This window comes from Anomaloglossus baeobatrachus, chromosome 6 (genome assembly GCF_048569485.1).
Source record: "Anomaloglossus baeobatrachus isolate aAnoBae1 chromosome 6, aAnoBae1.hap1, whole genome shotgun sequence".
Classification (NCBI taxonomy): domain Eukaryota; kingdom Metazoa; phylum Chordata; class Amphibia; order Anura; family Aromobatidae; genus Anomaloglossus; species Anomaloglossus baeobatrachus.
The window spans coordinates 96695315-96719765 of NC_134358.1; the positions used below are offsets into that span (position 1 = coordinate 96695315).

Below are 24451 nucleotides of genomic sequence, written 5' to 3' on the forward strand. Positions count from 1 at the left end.
AACCCGTCCAAATGATTAAAATTCCCAATCTTTCTGAAATGTGCGGTTAGGAATTTCCTGCCTAAAATAAGAGACCAGTATGTGAAATACTTGAAAGGGAATCTGGTCAGCAGGATTTCTCCCCCCAAAAATAAAAAATAACTTACTTTAAGGGAAGTTATGTTTTCTTGCTTTGCTTTTGTGACGTCGGCTATCCTGGTCTTCTGCTCCTTTACCATGGTGGTGAGCTCCTGAATTAAACTGGCAGATTGCTTCTCTTTCTGGCGGCTGTGAGACAGCGCCTCTTTATGTTCCGCCAGCTCTGACGTCACGGTATCAAAGCCATCTTTGACCTATCACATTGAAAACTACAATTATGTTCTAGAAATGCTGTGTTCATGGTAATTACCAACACATTATAAATTTGCTTTGTATGATAAATTCTCCTTGAAGACGATGTAATTGACATTTCCCCTTACTGTACAGAAAACCATATCCTCGATAACATGAAAACAATTAGAACACTAAAGAAACTACAACATTATATATATATATGTTCAAAAATTAAGGTTTAAATAGCGTTATAAAGGGTCGCTCTAAATAGTATCATGTACAAATATATGGAGGGTCAAAGCAGTGGGCACAAAGAGCAAAAACTTCAATTTAAGAGCTGGACATGTTTTTGCTTAAAAGGGGTATGGTATGCCCACCTTGTATATTTATGGCATATCCATTCCCAAAGGATATGCCATAGATGTATAACAGATGCAGGTGCCATCAGTGGGAAGGCAGTCCATACAAAACCAACTACTGATGTGTGCATCCGGGTCCCAGTTCTCCCAGTCCCATTGTTGTGATCCACATCTACTACAGATTTATGGATAAGCCGTAATAGTACAAGATGGGAATACCCTTATGAATAGTGAATAAATGCAAGGACATTGTGAGGGAATAAGTTGGGACAAACGTTGTGGTCTCATCACAAACAACTGTGCTAATCTGAGTGCAGCCATGTGCTCAGCTCGAGACCCCCAGGAGGTATCTACAAGATTCAGATATCTACAAGATTCAGACACAGAGTATTACATGGTTAAGTTAGCCAAAGTGAGATCCACTCCTTGTGATGAGTGGAGACCCTCCTCTGTGAGACAACCCCTTTATAAAGCGGTTGTATGTCACAGTAAGGAAGTGAGCCCAATTTCCCACCCCCCTTTCACCCCAGTGCTGTGTTTCTCATGCAGACCCTGCTTTTTGTTCACATGATGGTGTTGTGAAGGTAGCCTAGGCTATAGATTGTTTGTTCAAACGTAATAAGATTATCTGTGTATGTAAATAATCAAAATACAGATGTAGTTGTATAATTATCTGTGTGTCTATATGGCAATCGCACAGACGCTATAATATGATTCTAAGCTGTATAGTCAAGAAAGGGTTAAACCAAGGATGAGTGAACAGATGTACAACCAATAAACAGAGAAAGTATTTATGCTTATCAGTGGTTTCACACAAAGAAGGAATGTATCTGTGGGATGAAATGTGTGTACCTACACTCCCTAACCCTCCCTATGCAGCTTCGATGTATGAGAAAAGACAGATTTTGATACTTTTGTACATGTCTGAAGCTTGAAATGCAATACTGAAATCTGAGCTATAGAATACACGAGTTCAGACGCAAGCCTGGGCTCAGAGAACATGTCTTGTGTTCATTATTGAGTCTCATTATATCTGCGCAGATACCTAATTTGGCCCCGTGCCTCTGTGCCCTGAACAAAGACTCCATTAGCAGTCTTACCCAAATTTCTCCCTTGACAGTGTCAAGACTACAGCATGTCACTGCTGCAGTCAATCACTGGGCACAGCGGTTGCTACTCAATGTAGTTGGTACAACACCACTGAGCCCAGTGATTAACTACAAATGCCAAGTGCCATAGTAATGACATTATCGTGGCTGTCAACTCAATCGGAAGTGGAACAGGGGACTTTATTTATTCCTTTTTTTGGGGGGGGGGGGGTGAGGGGGTAAAGTACCTCTGAAACAATAAAAAAATAAACCTGCAAACCCCCCTTTTAATAATATTTTAAATAGTAATCGAGAGATATATTGCATGGACATAAGTATTGGGTCGCGTGTCTTATTGAAACTAGGCTCTTCCTTCAGTCCCATTGCCCCTCTATTTTTAACATCTGGCCCCTCTTCATGCAGTGTGACAGAACGGCTCGTAAAGAGCTCACTGATCCCAGCGTGGGCCTGTCATAGCCGTCACCAACGTAACAAGTCAGTTGATAAAAATTCTTCCATCATAAATATTCCACGATCAATGGGAGTGGTATTATTGAAAAAAAGAGAATTTTGTTACTTACCGTAAATTCTTTTTCTTATAGTTCCGTATTGGGAGACCCAGACCATGGGTGTTTAGCTTCTGCCTCCGGAGGACACACAAAGTACTACACTTAAAAGTGTAGCTCCTCCCTCTGAGCTTATACACTCCCTGGTAGCCAGTCCTAGCCAGTTTAGTGCAAAAGCTGAAGGAGAATAGCCACCCACAAGTAGAACCGAGTAAGAACCGGAACAACCGGAGACTCTGTCCACGACAACAGCCGGTGATAACACACGGAACAAGTAAATTGCCAACAGGCAACAGGGAGGGAGCTGGGTCTCCCAATACGGAACTATAAGAAAAAGAAATTACGGTAAGTAACAAAATTCTCTTTTTCTTTATCGTTCCTTTGGGAGACCCAGACCATGGGACGTTCCAAAGCTGTCCCTGGGTGGGAATAAACAGAAAAAAAGAGAATTTTGGTTACTTACCGTAAATTCTTTTTCTTATAGTTCCGTATTGGGAGACCCAGACATTGGGTGTATAGCTTCTGCCTCCGGAGGACACACAAAGTACTACACTAAAAAAGTGTAGCTCCTCCCTCTGAGCATATACACCCCCTGGATAAGCAAATCTAGCCAGTTTAGTGCAAAAGCTGAAGGAGAATAGCCACCCACAAGTAGAGATAGAGCAAGAACCGGAACAACCGGAGCCTCTGTCTACAACAACAGCCGGTGATAACACGCGGAACAAGAAACTGCCAACAGGCAACAGGGAGGGTGCTGGGTCTCCCAATACGGAACTATAAGAAAAAGAATTTACGGTAAGTAAACAAAATTCTCTTTTTCTTTATCGTTCCTATGGGAGACAAAGACATTGGGACGTCTCAAAGCAGTCCATGGGTGGGAATAAACAGAAAACTGGGAAGTAGGCGGAACCTAACTTCACAAATGGGCGACAGCCGCCTGAAGGATGCGTCTGCCCAAGCTCGCATCTGCCGAAGCATGAGCATGCACTTGGTAGTGCTTTGAAAAGGTATGCAGACCAGTCCAAGTGGCAGCCTGACAGACCTGCTGAGCCGTAGCCTGGTGCCTGAAAGCCCAAGAGGCACCGACAGCTCTGGTCGAGTGTGCCTTGATCCCCAGCGGGGGAGGCACCTGAGTACACTGGTAGGCATCGGAAATGGCCGACCTAATCCAACGAGCTAAGGTCGGTTTAGAAGCCGAGAGACCCTTACGCCGACCGGAGGTTAGCACAAAAAGAGAGGTGCACCGCCTAAGAACAGCGGTGCGAGACACATAGATCCGGAGCGCCCGCACCAGATCCAGAGTATGCAACGCTTTTTCAAAGCGATGAACAGGAGCCGGACAAAAGGGAGGCAGGGAAATGTCCTGGTTAAGGTGGAAAGGAGAAACCACCTTAGGGAGAAAGTCCGGAGTCGGACGGAGAACCACCTTGTCTTGATGAAAAACCAAAAAAGGTGACTCCGAAGAGAGCGCAGCCAAATCAGAGACTCTCCTGAAGGAAGTTATGGCCACTAGAAAGACCACTTTCTGTGAAAGACGAGACAAAGAAACCTCCCTAAGAGGCTCAAAGGGGGGGTTTCTGCAAGGCCGTGAGGACCAGATTGAGGTCCCAGGGATCCAAGGGCCGCCGGTAAGGCGGAATGATGTGAGACGCGCCCTGCATGAAGGTGCGCACCTGAGCCAGCCGGGCGATACGCCGCTGGAACAACACTGACAGAGCCGAGACCTGTCCCTTGAGGGAATTGAGGGATAGTCCTAGCTGCAGACCGGACTGTAGAAAGGACAGGAGGGTCGGCAAGGAAAAAGGCCAAGGAAGACTTCCGAGCCCGAGTCATAGTGGAGATGACTTCAGGAGGAATACCAGAAGTCGTCAAGATCCAGGACTCAAGAGCCACGCCGTCAATCTGAGAGCCGCAGAATTCTGGCAGAAAAACGGACCTTGTGAGAGAAGGTCTGGACGGTCCGGGAGATGCCACGGCACCTCTACGGACAGATGGAGCAGGTCAGGGTACCAAGCTCGCCTGGGCCAGTCCGGAGCAATGAGGATGACCCGAAGGCCCTCCATTCTGATCTTGCGCAGGACTCTGGGCAAGAGAGCTAGAGGGGGAAACACGTAGGACAGACGAAACTGGGACCAATCTTGAACCAGAGCGTCCGCTGCAAAGGCCTGAGGATCGTGGGAGCGAGCCACGTAAACCGGAACCTTGTTGTTGTGCCGGGATGCCATTAGATCCACTTCCGGAGTGCCCCACTTGCGGCAGATTGACCGAAACACTGCCGGATGCAGGGACCACTCGCCACTGTCCACAGTTTGACGGCTGAGATAATCTGCTTCCCAGTTTTCCACGCCTGGGATGTGGACTGCGGATATGGTGGACTTGGAGTCCTCCGTCCACTGAAGGATGCGTTGAACCTCCAACATTGCCAGGCGGCTGCGTGTCCCGCCTTGGTGATTGATGTAGGCAACCGCTGTCGCGTTGTCTGACTGGACTCGGATGTGCTTGCCCGCCAACAGGTGGTGAAAGGCTAAGAGAGCTAGAAGCACAGCTCTGGTTTCCAGCACATTGATCGAGAGGGCTGATTCGGACGGAGTCCAAGTGCCCTGCGCTCTGTTGTGGAGATATACCGCTCCCCAGCCGGATAGACTGGCATCCGTGGTGAGGATCACCCAGGACGGGGCCAGGAAGGAGCGTCCCTGAGACAGAGAGAGGGGCCGAAGCCACCACTGAAGGGAGCCCCTGGTCTATGGCGACAGAGCCACTTACCTGTGCAAGGAGGAAGTCCGCTTGTCCCAACAGCGGAGAATGTCCAGCTGCAGAGGACGCAGATGGAACTGGGCAAAGGGAACCGCCTCCATTGCCACCATCTGACCCAGCACCTGCATTAGGTGCCTGATGGAATGACGGCGGGGCCTCAGCAAAGAGCGCACCGCCAGATGGAGGGACTGCTGTTTGACTAAGGGCAGCTTCACAAGTGCCGGCAGAGTCTCGAATTGCATCCCTAGGTACGTGAGCTTCTGGGTCGGAGTCAGAGTGGATTTGGGCAGATAGACAAGCCACCCGAATTGGACTAGAGTGGCGAGAGTGAGCGAGACACTCCGCTGACAGTCTGCACTGGATGAAGCCTTGACTAGAAGGTCGTCCAGGTAAGGAATCACTGCCAACCCTTGGAGGTGCAGAACCGCAACCACTGCTGCCATGACCTTGGTGAATACTCGAGGGGCCGTGGCTAACCCGAAGGGGAGAGCCACGAATTGGAAATGTTCCTCTCCGATTGCAAAACGTAGCCAACGCTGGTGTGAAACTGCTATTGGCACATGCAGATAGGCATCTCTGATGTCGATGGATGCCAGGAAATCTCCTTGGGTCATTGAGGCAATGACTGATCGCAGAGACTCCATGCGAAAATGCCGCACCTGAACATGCTTGTTGAGAAGCTTGAGATCCAGGATGGGCCGGAAGGAACCGTCCTTTTTGGGGACTAGGAAGAGATTTGAGTAGAAACCTCTGAACCGTTCCCGGGCGGGAACCGGTACAATTACTCCGTTGGCCTGCAAGGATGCCACGGCCTGAGAGAAGGCGGCGGCCTTGGAGCAGGGGGGAGTTGAGAGAAAAAATCTGTTTGGCGGGCTGGAAGAGAATTCTATCCTGTAGCCGTGGGAGACGATATCCCGCACCCACTGATCGGAGACGTGTTGAAACCACACGTCGCCAAAGTGGGAGAGCCTGCCACCGACCAAGGACGTTGCTGGCGCGGCCAGATAGTCAATAGGAGGCTGCCTTAGTGGCAGCAGCTCCTGCGGTCTTCTGAGGACGCGGCTTCGTGCGCCAGTTGGGTTTTTGGTCCTTGGCTGAGTTAGTGGACGAGGCCGAGGGCTTAGAGGACGACCAGTTGGAGGAACGAAAGGAACGAAACCTCGACTGGTTCCTGCCCTGGACAGGTTTCCTGGTTTTAGTTTGTGGCATGGAAGTACTCTTCCCGCCAGTAGCTTCCTTAATTATTTCATCCAGTTGTTCACCGAACAGCCTGGACCCAGCAAAAGGGAGCCCAGCAAGGTACTTCTTTGAAGAAGCGTCTGCCTTCCACTCTCGAAGCCACAAGATCCTGCGGATAGCGAGGGAATTAGCCGAAGCCACCGCAGTGCGGTGAGAAGCCTCCAGCATGGCAGACATGGCATAGGATGAAAAAGCTGAAGCTTGGGAAGTTAAGGCAACCATTTCGGGCATAGATTCCCTGGTGAAGGAATGCATCTCCTCTAGAGAAGCAGAGATGGCTTTGAGAGCCCACACTGCTGCAAAAGATGGGGAGAACGAAGCCCCTGCCGCCTCATATACAGATTTGGCCAGAAGGTCAACCTGGCGATCAGTGGAATCTTTAAGAGAGGTGCCATCAGCCACTGATACAACTGTCTGGGCTGAGAGTCTAGACACCGGAGGGTCTACCTTTGGTGAATGAGCCCACTCCTTGACCACTTCAGGTGGAAAGGGAAAACGGTCATCAGAACCACGCTTTGGGAAGCGTTTGTCAGGACAGGCCCTAGGCTTGGTCACAGTGGCCTGAAAGAAGGGAATTTTGTTTACTTACCGTAAATTCCTTTTCTTCTAGCTCCAATTGGGAGACCCAGACAATTGGGTGTATAGCTACTGCCTCCGGAGGCCACACAAAGTATTACACTTAAAAGTGTAAACCCCTCCCCTCTGCTATACACCCTCCCGTGCATCACGGGCTCCTCAGTTTTGGTGCAAAAGCAGGAAGGAGGAAACTTATAAATTGGTCTAAGGTAAATTCAATCCGAAGGATGTTCGGAGAACTGAAACCATGACCAAGAACAGTTCAATCTGAACAACATGTGTACACAAAAGAACAAACAGCCCGAAGGGAACAGGGGCGGGTGCTGGGTCTCCCAATTGGAGCTAGAAGAAAAGGAATTTACGGTAAGTAAACAAAATTCCCTTCTTCTTTGTCGCTCCATTGGGAGACCCAGACAATTGGGACGTCCAAAAGCAGTCCCTGGGTGGGTAAAAGAATACCTCGGTAAAAGAGCCGTAAAACGGCTCCTTCCTACAGGTGGGCAACCGCCGCCTGAAGGACTCGCCTACCTAAGCTGGCATCTGCCGAGCGTAGGTATGCACTAGATAGTGCTCCGTGAAAGCGTGCAGACTCAACCAGGTAGTCGCCTGACACACCTGCTGAGCCGTAGTCTGGTGCAGCAACGCCCAGGACGCACCCACGGCTCTGGGAGAATGGGCCTTCAGCCTTGAAGGAACCGGAAGCCCAGCAGAACGGTAGGCTTCAAGAATTGGTTCCTTGATCCACCGAGCCAAGTTGACTTGGGAGCTTGCGACCCTTTACTCTGGCCAGCGACAAGGACAAAGAGCGCATCCGAGCGGCGCAGGAGCGCCGTACTAGAAATGTAGAGTCTGAGTGCTCTCACCAGACCTAACAAGTGCAAATCCTTTTCACGTTGGTGAACCGGATGAGAACAAAAGGAAGGTAAGAAGGTATCCTGATTGAGATGAACAGAGGATACCACCTTCGGGAGAAATTCCAGAACCGAGTGCAGAACCAGCTTGTCCTGGTGAAACACCAGGAAGGGGGACTTGCATGACAGCGCTGCTATGTCAGACACTCTGCGGAGTGACGTGACTGCACTAGGAAGACCACCTTCTGCGAAAGGCGTGAAAGAGAATATCCCTCATTGGCTCGAAGGGTGGTTTCTGAAGAGCCGGTATCACCCTGTTCCGATCCCAGGGTTCTAGCCGACGCTTGTAAGGAGGGACTATGTGGCAAACCCCCTGCAGGAATGTGCGTACCTGAGGGAGTTTGGCTAGACGCTTTTGAAAAAAAAAAAAAAACACAGAAAGCGCCGAAACTTGTCCCTTAAGGGAACCGAGAGACAACCCCCTTTTCCATTCCGGATTGAAGGAAGGACAGAAAGTGGGCAAGGCGAATGGCCAGAGAGTAAAACTCTGATCAGAGCACCAGGATAAGAAGATCTTCCACGTCCTGTGGTAGATCTTGGCGGACGTTGGTTTCCTGGCCTGTCTCATAGTGGCAATGACCTCTTGAGATAACCCTGAAGACGCTAGGATCCGGGACACAATGGCCACGCAGTCAGATTGAGGGCCGCCGAATTCAGATGGAAAAAACGGCCCTTGAGACAGCAAGTCTGGCCGGTCTAGTAGTGTCCACGGTTGGCCTACCGTGAGATGCCACAGATCCGGGTACCACGACCTCCTCGGCCAGTCTGGAGCGACGAGGATGGCGCGGTGGCTGTCGGATCTGATCCTGCGTAACACTCTGGGCAGCGGTGCCAGAGGAGGAATACGTGAGGCAGGGAAACTGCGACCAATCCTGCACTAATGCGTCTGCCGCCAGAGCTTTGTGATCTTGAGAACGTGCCATGAATGCCGTGACTTTGTTGTTGTGCCGGGACGCCAATAGGTCGACGTCCGGCTTCCCCCAGCGGCAACAAATCTCTTGAAACACGTCCGGTCGAAGAGACCATTCCCCTGCGTCCATGCCCTGGCGACTGAGAAAGTCTGCTTCCCAGTTTTCTACGCCCGGGATGTGAACTGCGGAGATGGTGGAGGCTGTGGCTTCCACCCACAGCAGAATCCGCCGGACTTGCTGGAAGGCTTGCCGACTGCTTGTGCCGCCTTGGTGGTTGATGTATGCCATCGCCTTGGCGTTGTCCGACTGAATTCGGATCTGCCTGCCTTCCAGCCATGGCTGGAACGCTTTTAGGGCTAGAACACTGCCCTTATCTCCAGAACATTGATCTGGAGGGAAGACTCTGCTGAGTCCATGTACCCTGAGCCCTGTGGCGGAGGAAGACTCCCTGACAGACTCGCGTCCGCCGTGACCACAGGCCAGGATGTGGGCAGGAAGGACTTTTTCCTTTGACAAGAGTGGGAAGAAGCCACCACTGAAGGGAGGCCATGGCTGCCCGAGAAGGAGCAACGTCCTTGTCGAGGGACGTCGATTTGCTGTCCCATTTGCGGAGAAAGTCCCATTAAAGTGGGCGCAGATGAATCAGCGCAAACGGAGCTGCCTCTATTGCTGCCACCAACTTCTCTAGGAAGTGCATGAGGCGCCTCAAAGGGTGTGACTGGGCTCGAAGGAACGATTGCACCCCTGTCTGTAGTGAACGCTGTTTGTCCAGCGGAAGCTTCACTATCGCTGAGAGAGTATGAAACTCCATGCCGAGATATGTCAGTGATTGGGCCGGTGTCAATTTTGACTTTAGGAAAAATTGATGAACCACCCGAATCTCTGGAGAGTCTCTAGAGCCATGTTCAGGCTGTGCTGGCATGCCACCCGAGAGGGGGCCTTGACCAGCAGATTGCCTGAGAGAGTAGGACCGCTACCACAGTTGTCATGACCTTGGTGAAGGCCCGTAGGGCTGTCACCAGGCCGAAAGTTAGTGCCACGAACTGAAGGTGTTCGTTCCCTATGTCGAAGCGCAGGAAGTGCTGATATCCTGATACAATCGGCACGTGGAGATAAGCATCCCTGATGTCGATTGATGCTAGGAAGCCTCCTTGGGCCATCAAAGGCGATGGCAAGCGGAGAGATTCCATCCGGAACCGTCAGGTTCTCTGTCCGTTGAGCAGTGTGAAGTCCAGAACGGGGCGGGGTGATCCGTCCTCTCTGGTACCACGAACAAGCTGGAGTAAAAAAACGCGACTACGTTCTTGAAGGGGAACGAGGATCGCAACAACTCCTGCCTTCGGAGTGTTCACCGCCTGGAAACGTGCATCGGCTCGCTCGGGGGACGGAGATGCTGTGAAGCAACGAGTCGGAGGACGAGAACTGAGCTCTATCCTGTGACCGTAAGACAGAATGTCTCCTACATCGGTCTTGGACATGTGGGGACCACTCCCCTGACCTGGACCGCCATGCAGAAAAGGTTCTCTGTGCCCTGCGGAGGATGAAAATACCCTCGCCTGAGACGTCAAAGACGCTAATTGCGGAGCACAGGATGACCGCATTGATCTGAGACAGAGCAGCTGAGATAGCCTGGAGTGCCCACCCCTGCAAAGGCCGGGGCAACGGACGCGCCTATGGCTTCGTAGATGGATCCCATTAGGAGTTCTATCTGTCTGTCCGTGGCATTCTTGAGCGTGGACCCGCCAGCCACTGCTACTACTGATCTAGCCGCCAGTCCAGAGACTGGAGGGCACCTTATGACACTGAGCCGAAACCTTAACAACGTCAGAGAGGAAGGGACAACGTGTGTTATAAGGCGTTCAGTAAAACGCTTGTCCGGGAAGGTGTGCTTCTGGACAGTATCTGTGCATTAGCTGGACTGGGACTGCGGTTCGTGCTGGAGTTTACCACGTAATAACTAGAGGCCACCCCAGGAACACGCTTCGTCGCAGACAGATAGAGGCCTGGGGCGATCCCGCAGTGCCCGGGCCTGTGTAAGGGGCCGGTCTGGACTGCAAACTCCTAGTCTCTTAGCCGACCATTTGTCCATAGCCTGAGACATGGATAGTGAAAATGACCCAGAGAGTTTCTCAGCAAGGCTGTAACTCTGTCCCTGCCGCCTGGACAGGGAACGCCGGCGAAGTTTTCATCATGCAAACTCTGTCGCTGTCATCTGTGCAGTGCCCGTAATATAGGCGCACAAGAGGTTAAAATAAGCCAGTGTCTTGGCACCCTTACTCTTTAAGAGCAGACAACAGCCTGTCGTCCGCAGAGTAATCAGTGAGGGTATACAGCCAAAAACAAATAATGCTGCCGAACAGTGAAATCATATACCATATAAATAAACACATATAAATAAACACATATATATATATATATATATATATATATATATATATATATATATATATATATATATATATATATATATATATATATATATATATATATATATATATATATATATATATATATATATATATATATATATATATATATATATATACACTGCGGCACCAAAGGGGGGACAACACCCTAGGAAGACCACCTTTGAAAAACTGGTGCCCCCCAGTGCTCAGTGAGGGGGAAGGGGGATAGCAACGTATGCTCCAGCCCTCCCTACGTTATGATGCAGGGCTCTGTCTGCGGGAATCCGGTGGTCTATAGTGATCAGTGAGGGGGGGCGGAGGACAGCGAGGTATGCTCCAGCCCTCACTGTCGGCAACATACCGACCATCCCGCCCTTCTCCCTGACTGGCAGGCTCAGGGGCGGGAGTTTAACACACTAGGCCGCAAAAGCCGGGGACTAAAGTAAAAACCGCGGCTGGCAAACAGGCACGGTCGGCGCGGTAGTCCCGGACAAAAAATACACACCGCAGTCGCAGCTGCGTCTGAGGCCAAGGTGCTTCATGCACCGTGCCAACGGGGACACAGAGTACCTGTAGCTGCAGGGTGTCCCTGACGATACTCCGTCTCCTGTCCGGCAGGGGCTGCGGATGTGGCTTGTAGCCACCAGATTCTCTGCCCCGGGTCTCCCTCAGCTGCAGCCAGAAGTTGCTGAAAAACATGGCTGACGGCGTTCTCTGAGGAGGAGGGAGGCGTGGGCGTAGTCACAAAAAAGTGCGGGAATCTGGTGCCTCAGCGTGTGTAGTGAGGGGGGCGGAGGACAGCTCAATGTACTACAGCCCTCACTGTCGGCGTCATACCGACCGTCCCGCCCTTTTCCCTGCCTGGCAGGTCTGGGGGCGGGAGAATCCCATACTAGGCCGCAAAAGCCAAGGATTAAAGTTGAAATCGCGGCCGGCCGGCAGTGCACGGTCGGCGCGGTAGTCCCGGACCCACACGCACGCCGCAGTCGCTGCAGCGTCTGGGCCAACGGTGCTTTATGCGCCGTCCCAACGGGGACACAGAGCACCTGGAATATGCGGTACTAGGCCGCAGAAGCCGGGGACTAGAGTATAAGCGCGGCCGGCAACAAGCGCAGTCAGCGCGGTAGTCCCGGCGCACTAACACGCCCAGCAGTGCTGCAGCGTGTATGACACAAGCGCTCCATGCGCCGTCCCCAAGGGGACACAGAGTACCTCACAGTAGCAGGGCCATGTCCCTGAGGATACCCAGCTCCTGTCCAGCAGATTCCCAGGGGCTGTGGAGGGAGCACGGTCCCAGTGTCTGGAGACCGATTATGGATCCCACTTCACCCAGAGCCCTGCAGGGATGGGGAAGGAAAACAGCATGTTGGCTCCTGCCTATGTACCCGCAATGGGCACCTCAACCTTAACAACACCGCCGACCAGAGTGGGGTGAGAAGGGAGCATGCTGGGGGCCCTATATGGGCCCACTTTTCTTCCATCCGAAATAGTCAGCAGCTGCTGCTGACTAAGTTGTGGAGCTATGCGTGGATGTGTGCCTCCTTCGCACAAAGCTTAAAAACTGAGGAGCCCGTGATGCACGGGAGGGTGTATAGCAGAGGGGAGGGGTTTACACTTTTAAGTGTAATACTTTGTGTGGCCTCCGGAGGCAGTAGCTATACACCAAATTGTCTGGGTCTCCCAATGAAGCGACAAAGAAAACTGGAGTGGTTAAAGAACACACTCCTTGTCCTCTTAGGCAAGGTAAACTGGTGCTTTTCTGCCAGAGAGGGTTGCTCCTCTGATACTGGCGGATTGAGGTCCAGTACAGAATTAATGGACGCAATCAAATCACTAACATCTGAGTCACTTTCGGACAGATCAATGGGGCACATGGAGGCCGCCTCCGAGCCCCCAGTAACGGCATCCTCCTCGTCCTGCGAGTCAGCTCTTGAATCAGAGCCGCGGGACGAGGAAAGCGAGGGAGCCCTGCGTCTCCACTTAGGAGGACGGGGTCTGGGACCAGATGAAGAATCCTCTGTGAGCTCCGCTGAAAGAGCCCTAGCAGCAGAGGCGCCCTGAGAAGGGGGCTGATGCATGTTCAGCAAAGTCCGGGACAGCTGTCCCATGGAGTCGGCAAAAGACTGGGAGATTGACCTAGAGAAGGATTCTACCCAAGCCGGGGGTTCAGCCACCGGAGCCGGAGCAGCCGGAGGGACCACTGTGGGTGCGATTCCAGGCTGAGGCATTGTCAGGTTAGAGCAGGCATCACAATGTGGATATGTGCTCGGTTCAGGCAGCACGAGCTTACATGCAGTGCATATTGCGTACAGCCTTGCAGCCTTGCTCATAGTGTGAGACATGCTGCTGAAGTGGGGGCTCTGAGCCAGAATGACCCCCAGAGAGTATATAAGCAGGTCCACAACCGGAGGTTGTGGCTTACCAGACCGTTTGTGTGCCCTCCAGATCCCACAGCCCGGACCCCCAGACAGATTAGCAGGGATGCTGCAGCCAGCGCCGATCGCTGAGAGAACGCTGATAAAATGGCGCCGGAGCGAGGAGAGGGGGCGGGACCTGCTCTGAGAGCGGGATCTGGAGGGCCAAGGAGATTTACAGGGGAGGGAACATTTACTCAGAGAGGAGTGTCCCTCCCCTGTGCCGAACGGCCGCTGGGCGGAGCCGCACTGTCCCTCTGCATGAGTGACATGCAAGGGCAGTGAAATGGAAACTAGGCCTCAGGCAAAGCCGGGGCCTAAATTTAAGCGATGCGGCCGGCGCGCAGGCACCATCGGCGCGGTTCTCTAGGTGACAACCAGAGAACCGGCCGGAAATGTCAGAACAGTTACACAGCACACTCTCCCCAACAATAAAGTACAAGGGACCCCCCGAATATAAACGTCTCAGATACTTAGCTTGTGAGACGCAGGGTTTCAAGTCCCTGGGGATGAGTGCTCCGTCCAGCAGGATCCTGAAGGGCTGCGGATGGAGACCGGCCTCCTGCAAAGCAGGGATAACCGTGCTGGCTCCCACTTCAAGCCAGAGCCCGAGGGATGGTGAAGGAGCGCGTCATGTAAGGCTCCAGCCCTGGAATCAACCTTAACAACACCGCCGACACAGTGGGGTGAGAAGGGACATGCCGGGAGTCCAGGCTTGGACCTGCTTTTCTTCAAAAACTTTCCAAAATGAAAAATCAGATGAGAATGCATGTGTGGATGTATGCCTCCTGAACACAAAGCAATGAACTGGCTAGATTTGGTTATCCAGGGGGTGTATATGCTCAGAGGGAGGAGCTACACTTTTTTAGTGTAGTACTTTGTGTGTCCTCCGGAGGAAGAAGCTATACACCCAATGTCTGGGTCTCCCATAGGAACGATAAAGAAAAAAATTATGACTCTTGGAAAAAGAAGAGGGGAAAACAAAAAAAAATGGAAAATCGCCAGGTAATGAAGGGGTTTAAGGTTTAAGTGTCCCAATACGTTTGTTTTGGCCCCCTTCACACGTCTGTGAAATCACGTACGTTTTTCACGGACGTGTCAAAGGTGTGTATTGCCCTCCGTGTGCTGTGTTTATGGCACACGTGGGTTCACTGTGTGTTATCCATGATAACACACGGAGAACGGGAATTTTCTGCTCACCTGTCGCTGGCGTTGCTCTCTGTGGTGCGGATCTCGGTCTCCGGTCCTCCCGACTCCCTGATGCTGCTACTTCTGGCCGCAGTGGAGTGAATATGCAATGAGCATAAGGAGCGGCGGTCGGAAGCAAATGACAGCAGCGGCAGAGACAGAAGGAGAAGGAGAGTATAGAAATTCATTTTAATTCACAGATACGTTGTGTTTTCTCCGGTATGTGTCACACGGATTACATCCATGCGGTCCATGTGACAATCGTGATGCTGGAGAAAAACGGACATGTTTACATGTGGAGCACACGTATGCTCCATACGGACACATGGTCCATGGCAAAACACGCATGTGAGCGCAGACCCATTGATTTTAATGGGTCATCGTGGGCCCGTGTCTCCGGCACTTGAGGAAACTGACCAAACATGTGTATATTACTAAGGTCACAGGACTCCATTTTTTTTTTTTTTGCCATACTTCCGTGAGATGTAACTTTTTTTTATTTTTCAGTCAATATGGTCATGTGAGAGCTCGTTTTTTTTGCGAAACGAGCTGTACTTTTAAATGAAACCATGCGTTTTACCATATACAGTTCTGGAAAACGGCACAAAAATTCTAAATGTGCAAAAATTGCAAAAAAAAGTGCGATAGCACTACGGTTTTTGAGATATTTTATGCACGGTGTTCACTATAAGGTAAAACTGATGTGTTGCTGTGATGCCTGAGGTCGGTACAAGTTCATAGACACCAAACATGAATGGGTTTACTTGTACCTAAGAGGTTAAAAATAAAAAATCAAATGTTTGTCCGAAAAAAGTGGCGTACGTTTTACGCAATATTCCGTGTCCCGTAGCGTTCGCATTTTTTGGGCTCTATGGCTCAGTGATTGCTTATTTTTTTGCGTTTAGAGCTGATGTTTTTAATGGTACCATTTTTGCGCAGATACTACGTTTTCATCGCCTATTATTCCATTTAGCACAAAATTTGTGGCGACCAAAAATCGTAATTTTGGCGTCTGGTAAACGGCATAGCAGCAAAAAAATTCCAATCAGATTAATTGATTTTATATTTTGATAGATCGGGCGTTTCTGAACGCGGCGATACCAAATGTGTGTATATTATTATTTTTTTTTTTACCCTTTAATTTTCAATGAGACGAAAGGGGGGTGATTTGAACTTTTAGGTTTTATTTAATTTTTTAAAACTTTTTTTTTTTTTTTTTAATTTCACTAGGTTCCCTAGGGGACTATATGGATTAGCAATCTGATCGCTCTGCCATATCTTCTGATCACAGCTACACAGCTGTGAATAGCAGATATGCTCCTTTTCTGTCTCACCCAGCTCGGGGCCTGGTGAAACAGTAAGTGAGTCATGTGAGCTACAGGAGTCATCGCATGACCCTGTGCTACTATGACAACCACCGGATGTCACGTGATCGCGTCACGTGACTTCCGGTATCGGCGGTATGTAAACGTTCACCGCAGTCGCGATTATAATGGCGCTGTCACTTTTCGACAGCGCCATTTAAGGGGTTAAACGGCGCGGGCGGATAACGATTTCGCTCGTGCCTAGCAGGCACACATCTCAGCTGTATAAATCAGCTGAGACGTGCGCCGATCTCCAGTCGGCAGCAGCAGGAGATTAACCCTATGACCGCTAGGACGTAATTTTACTGCCCGCGGTCGTTAAGGGGTTAATAGATGTGTCCCATTCAATGACTTGTATACACCATCATCATACGTTTCTATGTACAGATACAACGTGTGTAAGGCACCTAATACATTGGCGTGTGGAGGGCAGGTAAACTGTGACAGACGTCTGAAGTGATCACCTTTCCTTGACTTTATACAAGACGCTGATCAGAGTGGCCAGTATCACAGCCCGTGCAATGAATGATTCCGGCTGTGTGACATTATCCACAGATCCCTCACAAGTCTTACTTTTCAACTTTAGAAATGGCAGTATTCACGGTAAGACCTGCCTGATTTAAGCCAACTAGTCTCAAAAATAGCAGTTAAGTCAATAGGACGATGACTTTAATGGAGACGTATGGATGAAGTGACGGGCAGATAATCATTGCAGCATTTATTGTCTCGTCACAATGTACAGAGATTCATTAGGAAATATGTTCGAACAAAATCCATAGTCACAAGGACGTAATATAGACACAAGATACCTGCATACAATGTCAGCTCTTGTGTCCAGGCATGAAAGAATGGACAGATCATTTTCATGCCGCGCTAGGAAGGATTGTTAAAAAATTCTGTCCCAAAATAAAAGATTCATGGACGTTCCTTTCAGCAGCAAAACATTGTAAGTAAAGTTGTTTAACTTTATATAAGAAAGGAGTAAAAAATACCCTAGATTTGATTTATTTTTATTTTTTTAAGACGTCCTCAAATACCGATCTGATGGTTGTTTGGTGGGTAAACACTTTTTCACTCACTCTGAGCCTATTTTTAAAGAAGGGAATTTTGTTTACTTACCGTAAATTCCTTTTCTTCTAGCTCCTATTGGGAGACCCAGACAATTGGGTGTATAGCTTCTGCCTCCGGAGGCCACACAAAGTATTACACTTTAAAAAGTGTAACCCCTCCCCTCTGCCTATACACCCTCCCGTGCATCACGGGCTCCTCAGTTTTGGTGCAAAAGCAGGAAGGAGGAAACTTATAAATTGGTCTAAGGCAAATTCAATCCGAAGGATGTTCGGAGAACTGAACCATGAAACAAAAGAACAATTCAGCATGAACAACATGTGTACACAAAAGAACAACAGCCCGAAGGGAACAGGGGCGGGTGCTGGGTCTCCCAATAGGAGCTAGAAGAAAAGGAATTTACGGTAAGTAAACAAAATTCCCTTCTTTGTCGCTCCATTGGGAGACCCAGACAATTGGGACGTCCAAAAGCAGTCCCTGGGTGGGTAAAAGAATACCTTGATAAAAAGAGCCGAAAAACGGCCCCCTCTTACAGGTGGGCAACCGCCACCTGAAGGACTCGCCTACCTAGGCTGGCATCTGCCGAAGCATAGGCATGCACCTGATAGTGTTTCGTGAAAGTGTGCAGACTCGACCAGGTAGCCGCCTGACACACCTGATGAGCCGTAGCCTGGTGCCGCAATGCCCAGGATGCACCCACGGCTCTGGTAGAATGGGCTTTTAGCCCTGAAGGAATCGGAAGCCCAGAAGAACGGTAAGCTTCAAGAATCGGTTCCTTGATCCACCGAGCCAAAGTTGACTTGGAAGCCTGCGACCCCTTACGCTGGCCAGCGACAAGGACAAAAAGCGCATCAGTACGGCGCAGGGGCGTCGTGCGAGAAATGTAGAGCCGGAGTGCTCTCACTAGATCTAACAAGTGCAAATCCTTTTCACATTGGTGAACTGGATGAGGGCAAAATGAAGGTAAGGAGATATTCTGATTGAGATGAAAAGGGGATACCACCTTAGGGAGAAATTCCGGGACCGGACGCAGAACCACCTTATCCTGGTGAAAAACCAGGAAGGGGGCTTTGCATGACAGCGCTGCCAACTCCGACACTCTACGGAGCGATGTAACAGCCACTAGAAATGCCACCTTCTGCGAAAGACGTGATAGAGAGACATCCTACAGTGGCTCGAAAGGTGGTTTCTGAAGAGCCTTTAGCACTCTGTTAAGATCCCATGGTTCCAGCGGCCTCTTGTAAGGTGGGACTATGTGGCAAACTCCCTGCAGGAACGTGCGGACCTGCGGAAGCCTGGCTAGACGCTTTTGAAAAAACACGGAAAGCGCCGATACTTGTCCCTTGAGAGAACCGAGAGACAAACCCTTGTCCATTCCTGATTGAAGGAAGGAAAGAAAAGTGGGCAAGGCAAACGGCCAGGGGGTAAAACCCTGATCAGAGCACCAGGATAAGAAGATCCTCCAAGTCCTGTGATAGATCTTGGCGGACGTTGGTTTCCTGGCCTGTCTCATAGTGGCAATGACATCTTGAGATAACCCTGAGGACGCTAGGAGCCAGGACTCAATGGCCACACAGTCAGGTTGAGGGCCGCAGAATTCAGATGGAAAAATGGCCCTTGAGACAGCAAGTCTGGTCGGTCTGGGAGTGCCCACGGTTGACCCACCGTGAGGTGCCACAGATCCGGGTACCACGACCTCCTCGGCCAGTCCGGAGCGACGAGGATGGCGCGGCGGCAGTCGGACCTGATCTTGCGTAACACTCTGGGCAGCAGTGCCAGAGGAGGAAATACATAAGGCAGTCGAAACTGCGACCACTCCTGAACTAATGCGTCCGCCGCCAGAGCTCTGTGATCTTGAGACCGTGCCATGAATGCCGGGACTTTGTTGTTGTGCCGAGACGCCATGAGGTCGACGTCCGGCGTTCCCCAGCGGCAACAGATCTCTTGAAACACGTCCGGGTGAAGAGACCATTCCCCTGCGTCCATGCCCTGGCGACTGAGAAAGTCTGCTTCCCAGTTTTCTACGCCCGGGATGTGAACTGCGGAGATGGTGGAGGCTGTGGCCTCCGCCCACAGCAGAATCCGCCGAACTTCTTGGAAGGCTTGACGACTGCGTGTGCCGCCCTGGTGGTTGATGTACGCGACCGCCGTGGCGTTGTCCGACTGTATGCGGATCTGCCTGCCCTCCGGCCACCGATGGAACGCCTTTAGGGCTACACTGCCCTCATCTCCAGAACATTGATCTGAAGAGAGGACTCTGTCGGATTCCAGGTTCCCTGAGCCCTGTGGTGGAGAAAAACCGCTCCCCACCCTGACAGACTCGTGTCCGTCGTGACCACAGCCCAGGATGGGGGCAGGAAGGATTTTCCCCTCGACAAAGAAGTGGGAAGAAGCCACCACTGAAGAGAGGTTTTGGCTGCCAGTGAAAGAGAGACGATCCTGTCTAGGGACGTCGACCTCCTGTCCCATTTGCGGAGAATGTCCCATTGAAGTGGACGCAGATGAAACTGCGCAAAGGGAACTGCCTCCATAGCTGCCACCATCTTCCCTAGGAAGTGCATGAGGCGCCGCAAGGGGTGTGACTGGGCCCGAAGAAGAGAGTGCACCCCTGTCTGCAGCGAACGCTGTTTGTCCAGCGGAAGCTTGACTATCGCTGAGAGAGTATGAAACTCCATCCCGAGGTAAGTCAGTGATTGGGTCGGTGTCAATTTTGACTTTGGGAAATTGATGATCCACCCGAACCTCTGGAGAGTCTCCAGAGCAATGGTCAGGCTGTGTTGGCATGCCGCCCGGGAGGGAGAATTGACTAGGAGATCGTCTAAGTAAGGGATCACCGAGTGGCCCTGAGAGTGTAGGACCGCCAGCACGGATGCCATGACCTTGGTGAAGACCCGTGGGGCTGTCGCCAGGCCGAAAGGCAGTGCCACAAACTGAAGGTGTTCGTCCCCGATGGCGAAACGCAGGAAGCGTTGATGCTCTGGTGCAATCGGCACATGGAGATAAGCATCCCTGATGTCGATTGATGCTAGGAAGTCTCCTTGGGACATCGAAGCGATGACAGAACGGAGAGATTCCATCCGAAACCGTCTGGTTCTCACGTGTCTGTTGAGCAGTTTGAGGTCCAGAACGGGACGGAATGATCCGTCCTTTTTTGGCACCACGAACAAGTTGGAGTAAAAACCGCGACCACGTTCTTGAAGGGGAACGGGGATCACAACTCCTTCTGTCTTCAGAGTGTTCACTGCCTGAAAAAGTGCATCGGCTCGCTCGGGGGGCGGAGATGTTCTGAAGAAACGAGTCGGAGGACGAGAGCTGAGCTCTATCCTGTAACCGTGAGACAGAATGTCTCTCACCCATCGGTCTTGGACATGTGGCCACCAGGCGTCGCAAAAGCGGGAGAGCCTGCCACCGACCGAGGATGCGGTTTGGGGAGGCCGAAAGTCATGAGGAGGCCGCCTTGGAGACGGTGCCTCCGGCGGTCTTTGGAGGACGTGACTTAGACCGCCATGCATAAGAGTTCCTCTGGCCCTTCTGAGGCCTGTTGGACGTGGAGGATTGGGACTTGGCTGAGGGCCGAAAGGACCGAAACCTCGACTGAATCTTTCGTTGCTGCGGTCTGTTTGGTTTGGACTGGGGTAAGGACGAGTCCTTTCCCTTGGATTGCTTAATAATTTCATCCAATTGCTCGCCAAACAAACGGTCGCCAGAAAATGGCAAACCGGTTAGGAATTTCTTGGAAGCAGAGTTTGCCTTCCATTCGCGTAGCCACATGGCCCTGCGGACTGCCACCGAATTGGCGGACGCTACCGCTGTACGGCTCGCAGAGTCCAGGACGGCATTCATGGCGTAGGATGAAAATACCGATGCCTGAGAAGTCAAAGACGCAACTTGCGGAGCAGAGGTACGTGTGACCGCATTAATCTCAGACAGACAAGCTGAGATAGCCTGGAGTGCCCACACTGCTGCAAAGGCTGGGGCAAAAGACGCGCCTATGGCTTCATAGATGGATTTCATCAGGAGTTCTATCTGCCTGTCAGTGGCATCCTTGAGCGATGAACCATCTGCCACTGATACTACGGATCTAGCCGCCAGTCTAGAGACTGGAGGATCCACCTTGGGACATTGAGCCCAACCCCTAACTACGTCAGCGGGAAAAGGGTAACGTGTGTCATTAAGACGCTTAGAAAAGCGCTTGTCCGGAAATGCTCTGTGCTTCTGGACAGCATCTCTGAAGTTAGGTGGAGTTGGGGGAGAAAGATCTAGCACCTGGTTGATGGACGCTATAAGGTCATTTACTATGGCGTCCCCTTCCGGTGTATCAAGATTGAGAGCAACGTCAGGGTCAGAGCCCTGAGCTGCGACCTCCGCTTCATCCTCCAGAGAGTCCTCAAGCTGAGACCCCGAACAGCGTGATGAAGTCGGGGAAGGTTCCCAGCGAGCCCGCTTAGCCGGTCTGGGACTGCGGTCCGTGTCGGAGTCCTCCCCGTGAGACTCAGGTGTCACCCCAGGAGCACGCTGCTGCGCAGACCAAGAGGGGCCTGGGGGCGATGAACTCACAGTGCCCGAGGCCTGTGTAAGGACCGATCTGGACTGCAAAGCTTCTAGTATCTTAGCAGACCATCTGTCCATAGACTGAGCCATGGATTGTGACAGCGACTCAGAGAGTTTCTCAGCCAAAGCTGCAAACTCTGTCCCTGCCACCTGGACAGTGGAAGCCGGGGGTTCTACCTGAGCCGAGGGTCCCACCAGTGCCCGAGGCTCCGGCTGAGCGAGTGCAACAGGGGCCGAGCATTGCTCACAGTGCGGGTAGGTGGAACCTGCAGGTAACATAGCCGCACAAGAGGTACAGGTTGCAAAATAACCCTGTGTCTTGGCACCCTTGCTCTTTGCGGACGACATGCTGTTGTCTCCTCGGAGAGTGATCACTGAGGGTATATAGCCAAAAGCAAAACAATGCGGCCGAACAGAGAAAATGTATACAAATATATATATATATACACTTCGGCACCCCAGGGGGACCAGCACCGGGTAACCGGTGTGGCTTACCGACCGCCCCAAGCGGTTGTGTGTCCACCAGATTCCCTGCCTTGGGCCTCCCAGAACTGCAGAGCTCGTTCTGAAATCCTCCACCGGCAGAAGTGATTGTAAAAATGGCTGCCGGAGCTCTCAGGGGAGGAGGGAGCCGTGGGCGGCGACTAATAAAGTGCGGGAATCTGGTGCCCCACAGTGATCAGTGAGGGGGGAGGAGGACACCTAAGTATGCTCCAGCCCTCACTGCCGACATCCAGACGACCGTCCCGCCCTTACCCCTGACTGGCAGGCCCGGGGGCGGGAGTTATGGTACTAGGCCGCATGAAGCCGGGGACTAAATTTAATAACGCGGCCGGCAAACAGGCGCGGTCGGCGCGGTAGTCCCGGTCGTCACAAAAAAACAGCAGCCGCTGCAGCGTCTGTGACACAGGCGCTCCATGCACCGTCCCCAAGGGGACACAGAATACCTTTAGTTGCAGGGCCTGTCCCTGATGATACCAAGTCTCCTGTCCGGCAGATTCCCCCAGGGGCTGCGGAGGGAGCCCGGTCCCAGTGAATGGTGACCGGTTAGGATCCCACTTCTCCCAGAGCCTCTAAGGGATGGGGAAGGAAAACGGCATGTGACTCCAGCCTCTGTACCCGCAATGGGTACCTCAACCTTAACAGCACCGCCGACTTAGTGGGGTGAGAAGGGAGCATGCCGGGGGCCCTGTGGGGGCCCTCTTTTCTTCCATCCGATACAATCAGCAGCTGCTGCTGACTAAAATGGGAGCTTGAGTGAATGTGTGCCTCCTTCAACACAAAGCATAAAACTGAGGAGCCCGTGATGCACGGGAGGGTGTATAGGCAGAAGGGAGGGGTTACACTTTTTAAAGTGTAATACTTTGTGTGGCCTCCGGAGGCAGAAGCTATACACCCAATTGTCTGGGTCTCCCAATGGAGCGACAAAGAAAAAGGCAGTACTCCCCTCACTGGTTCTTTCACTAGTCTCTACTTGCTGAAGCAGCGACATGTGACCACTGCAGTCAATCATTAGCTGTAGCGGGTGACTACTGAGGTCCGTGATAGACTACAGTATCTTACGTCCCCAATTCAAGAGGTCACTGCTGAAAGAGGGAGTAGAGACTGCTACAAAACTGGGGAGCAGACAGGCCAGAGCAGAAAACATAGCTGCCCTAGCTCGCGCCGGTGAGCTAAATGCGCAGGCGTGAGATTATGGGCAGCTACAAGCATGGCGCTGGTGAGGTCGGCGCTGTGCATGACCTCACCAGCGCCATGCTTGGTCATAGGCGCGAGCTAGGGCAGCTATGTTTTCTGCTCTGGCCGTGATATGGCAGAGCGAACTGTGCCTGCGCGAGCCGACATAACTGCACAGGCGCGAGATTATAAAATGAGACGAGGAGGATGACGGAGGACATCATCCCATCAATCAAGGAAGGAGGACGGAGATCAGCGGCAGGAGGGGGGACAGGAGCAGAAAATGAGCCCGCCCATCTCATCCACACAGGTAATTAGCATACCTAACGGCCAAGTTTTATAAAGTTATTTTTGGGCTCTGGAAGGGGAGTCAGGGCCAAGGTGCACCTTCATAGAATGCAGCCCAGGAGCTGCAGAAGGGGATTCTTTTAGTTGAATAGGGAAGAATCTGGTGACAGGTTCCCTTTAAGGGGTACTTTGCACACTACGACATCGCAAGCCGATGGTAGCGATGCCGAGCGCGATAGTCCCCGCCCCTGTTGCAGCTGCGATATCTTGTGATAGCTGCCGTAGCGAACATTATCGCTACGGCAGCTTCACACGCACTTACCTGCCCTGCGACGCCGCTCTGGCCGGCAACTCGCCTCCTTCCTAAAGGGGCGGGTCGTGCGGCATCACAGCGACGTCACACGGCAGGCGGCCAATAGAAATAGAGGGGCGGAAATGAGCGGGACGTAAACATCCCGCCCACCTCCGTCCTTCCGCATAGCCGGCGTGAGCCGCAGGACGCAGGTAAGGAGATGTTCCTCGCTCCTGCGGCTTCTCACACAGCGATGTGTGCTGCCGCAGGAACAAGGAACAACATCGTACCTGTCGCTGCCGAGACATTATGGAAATGAACGACACTACACCGATGATACGATTTCGACGCTTTTGCGCTCGTTAAATCGTATCAAAAACGATTCACATACTTCGATGTCGACAGAGACGTCGGATGTGCGTCACTTTCGATTTGACCCCACCGACATCGCAGCTGCGATGTTGTAGTGTGCAAAGTACCCCTAA

The 24451-nt window shown here is 51.7% G+C and overlaps 1 protein-coding gene across 3 annotated transcripts in view; it reads right to left on the bottom strand.

Moving 5' to 3' along the window:
• The window catches only part of LRRCC1 (leucine rich repeat and coiled-coil centrosomal protein 1), a 192252-nt gene that overhangs the window by 42739 nt on the left and 125062 nt on the right, over positions 1–24451 (bottom strand). For all 3 annotated transcript variants that reach the window (XR_012754666.1, XM_075353129.1, XM_075353130.1), the window contains exon 14: positions 147–332. Coding sequence is in view for 2 of the 3 variants with exons in the window: in XM_075353129.1 (XP_075209244.1) it covers positions 147–332 (186 nt within the window). In the remaining variant the exon portion in view is untranslated. The remainder of the gene's footprint in view (positions 1–146; positions 333–24451) is intronic.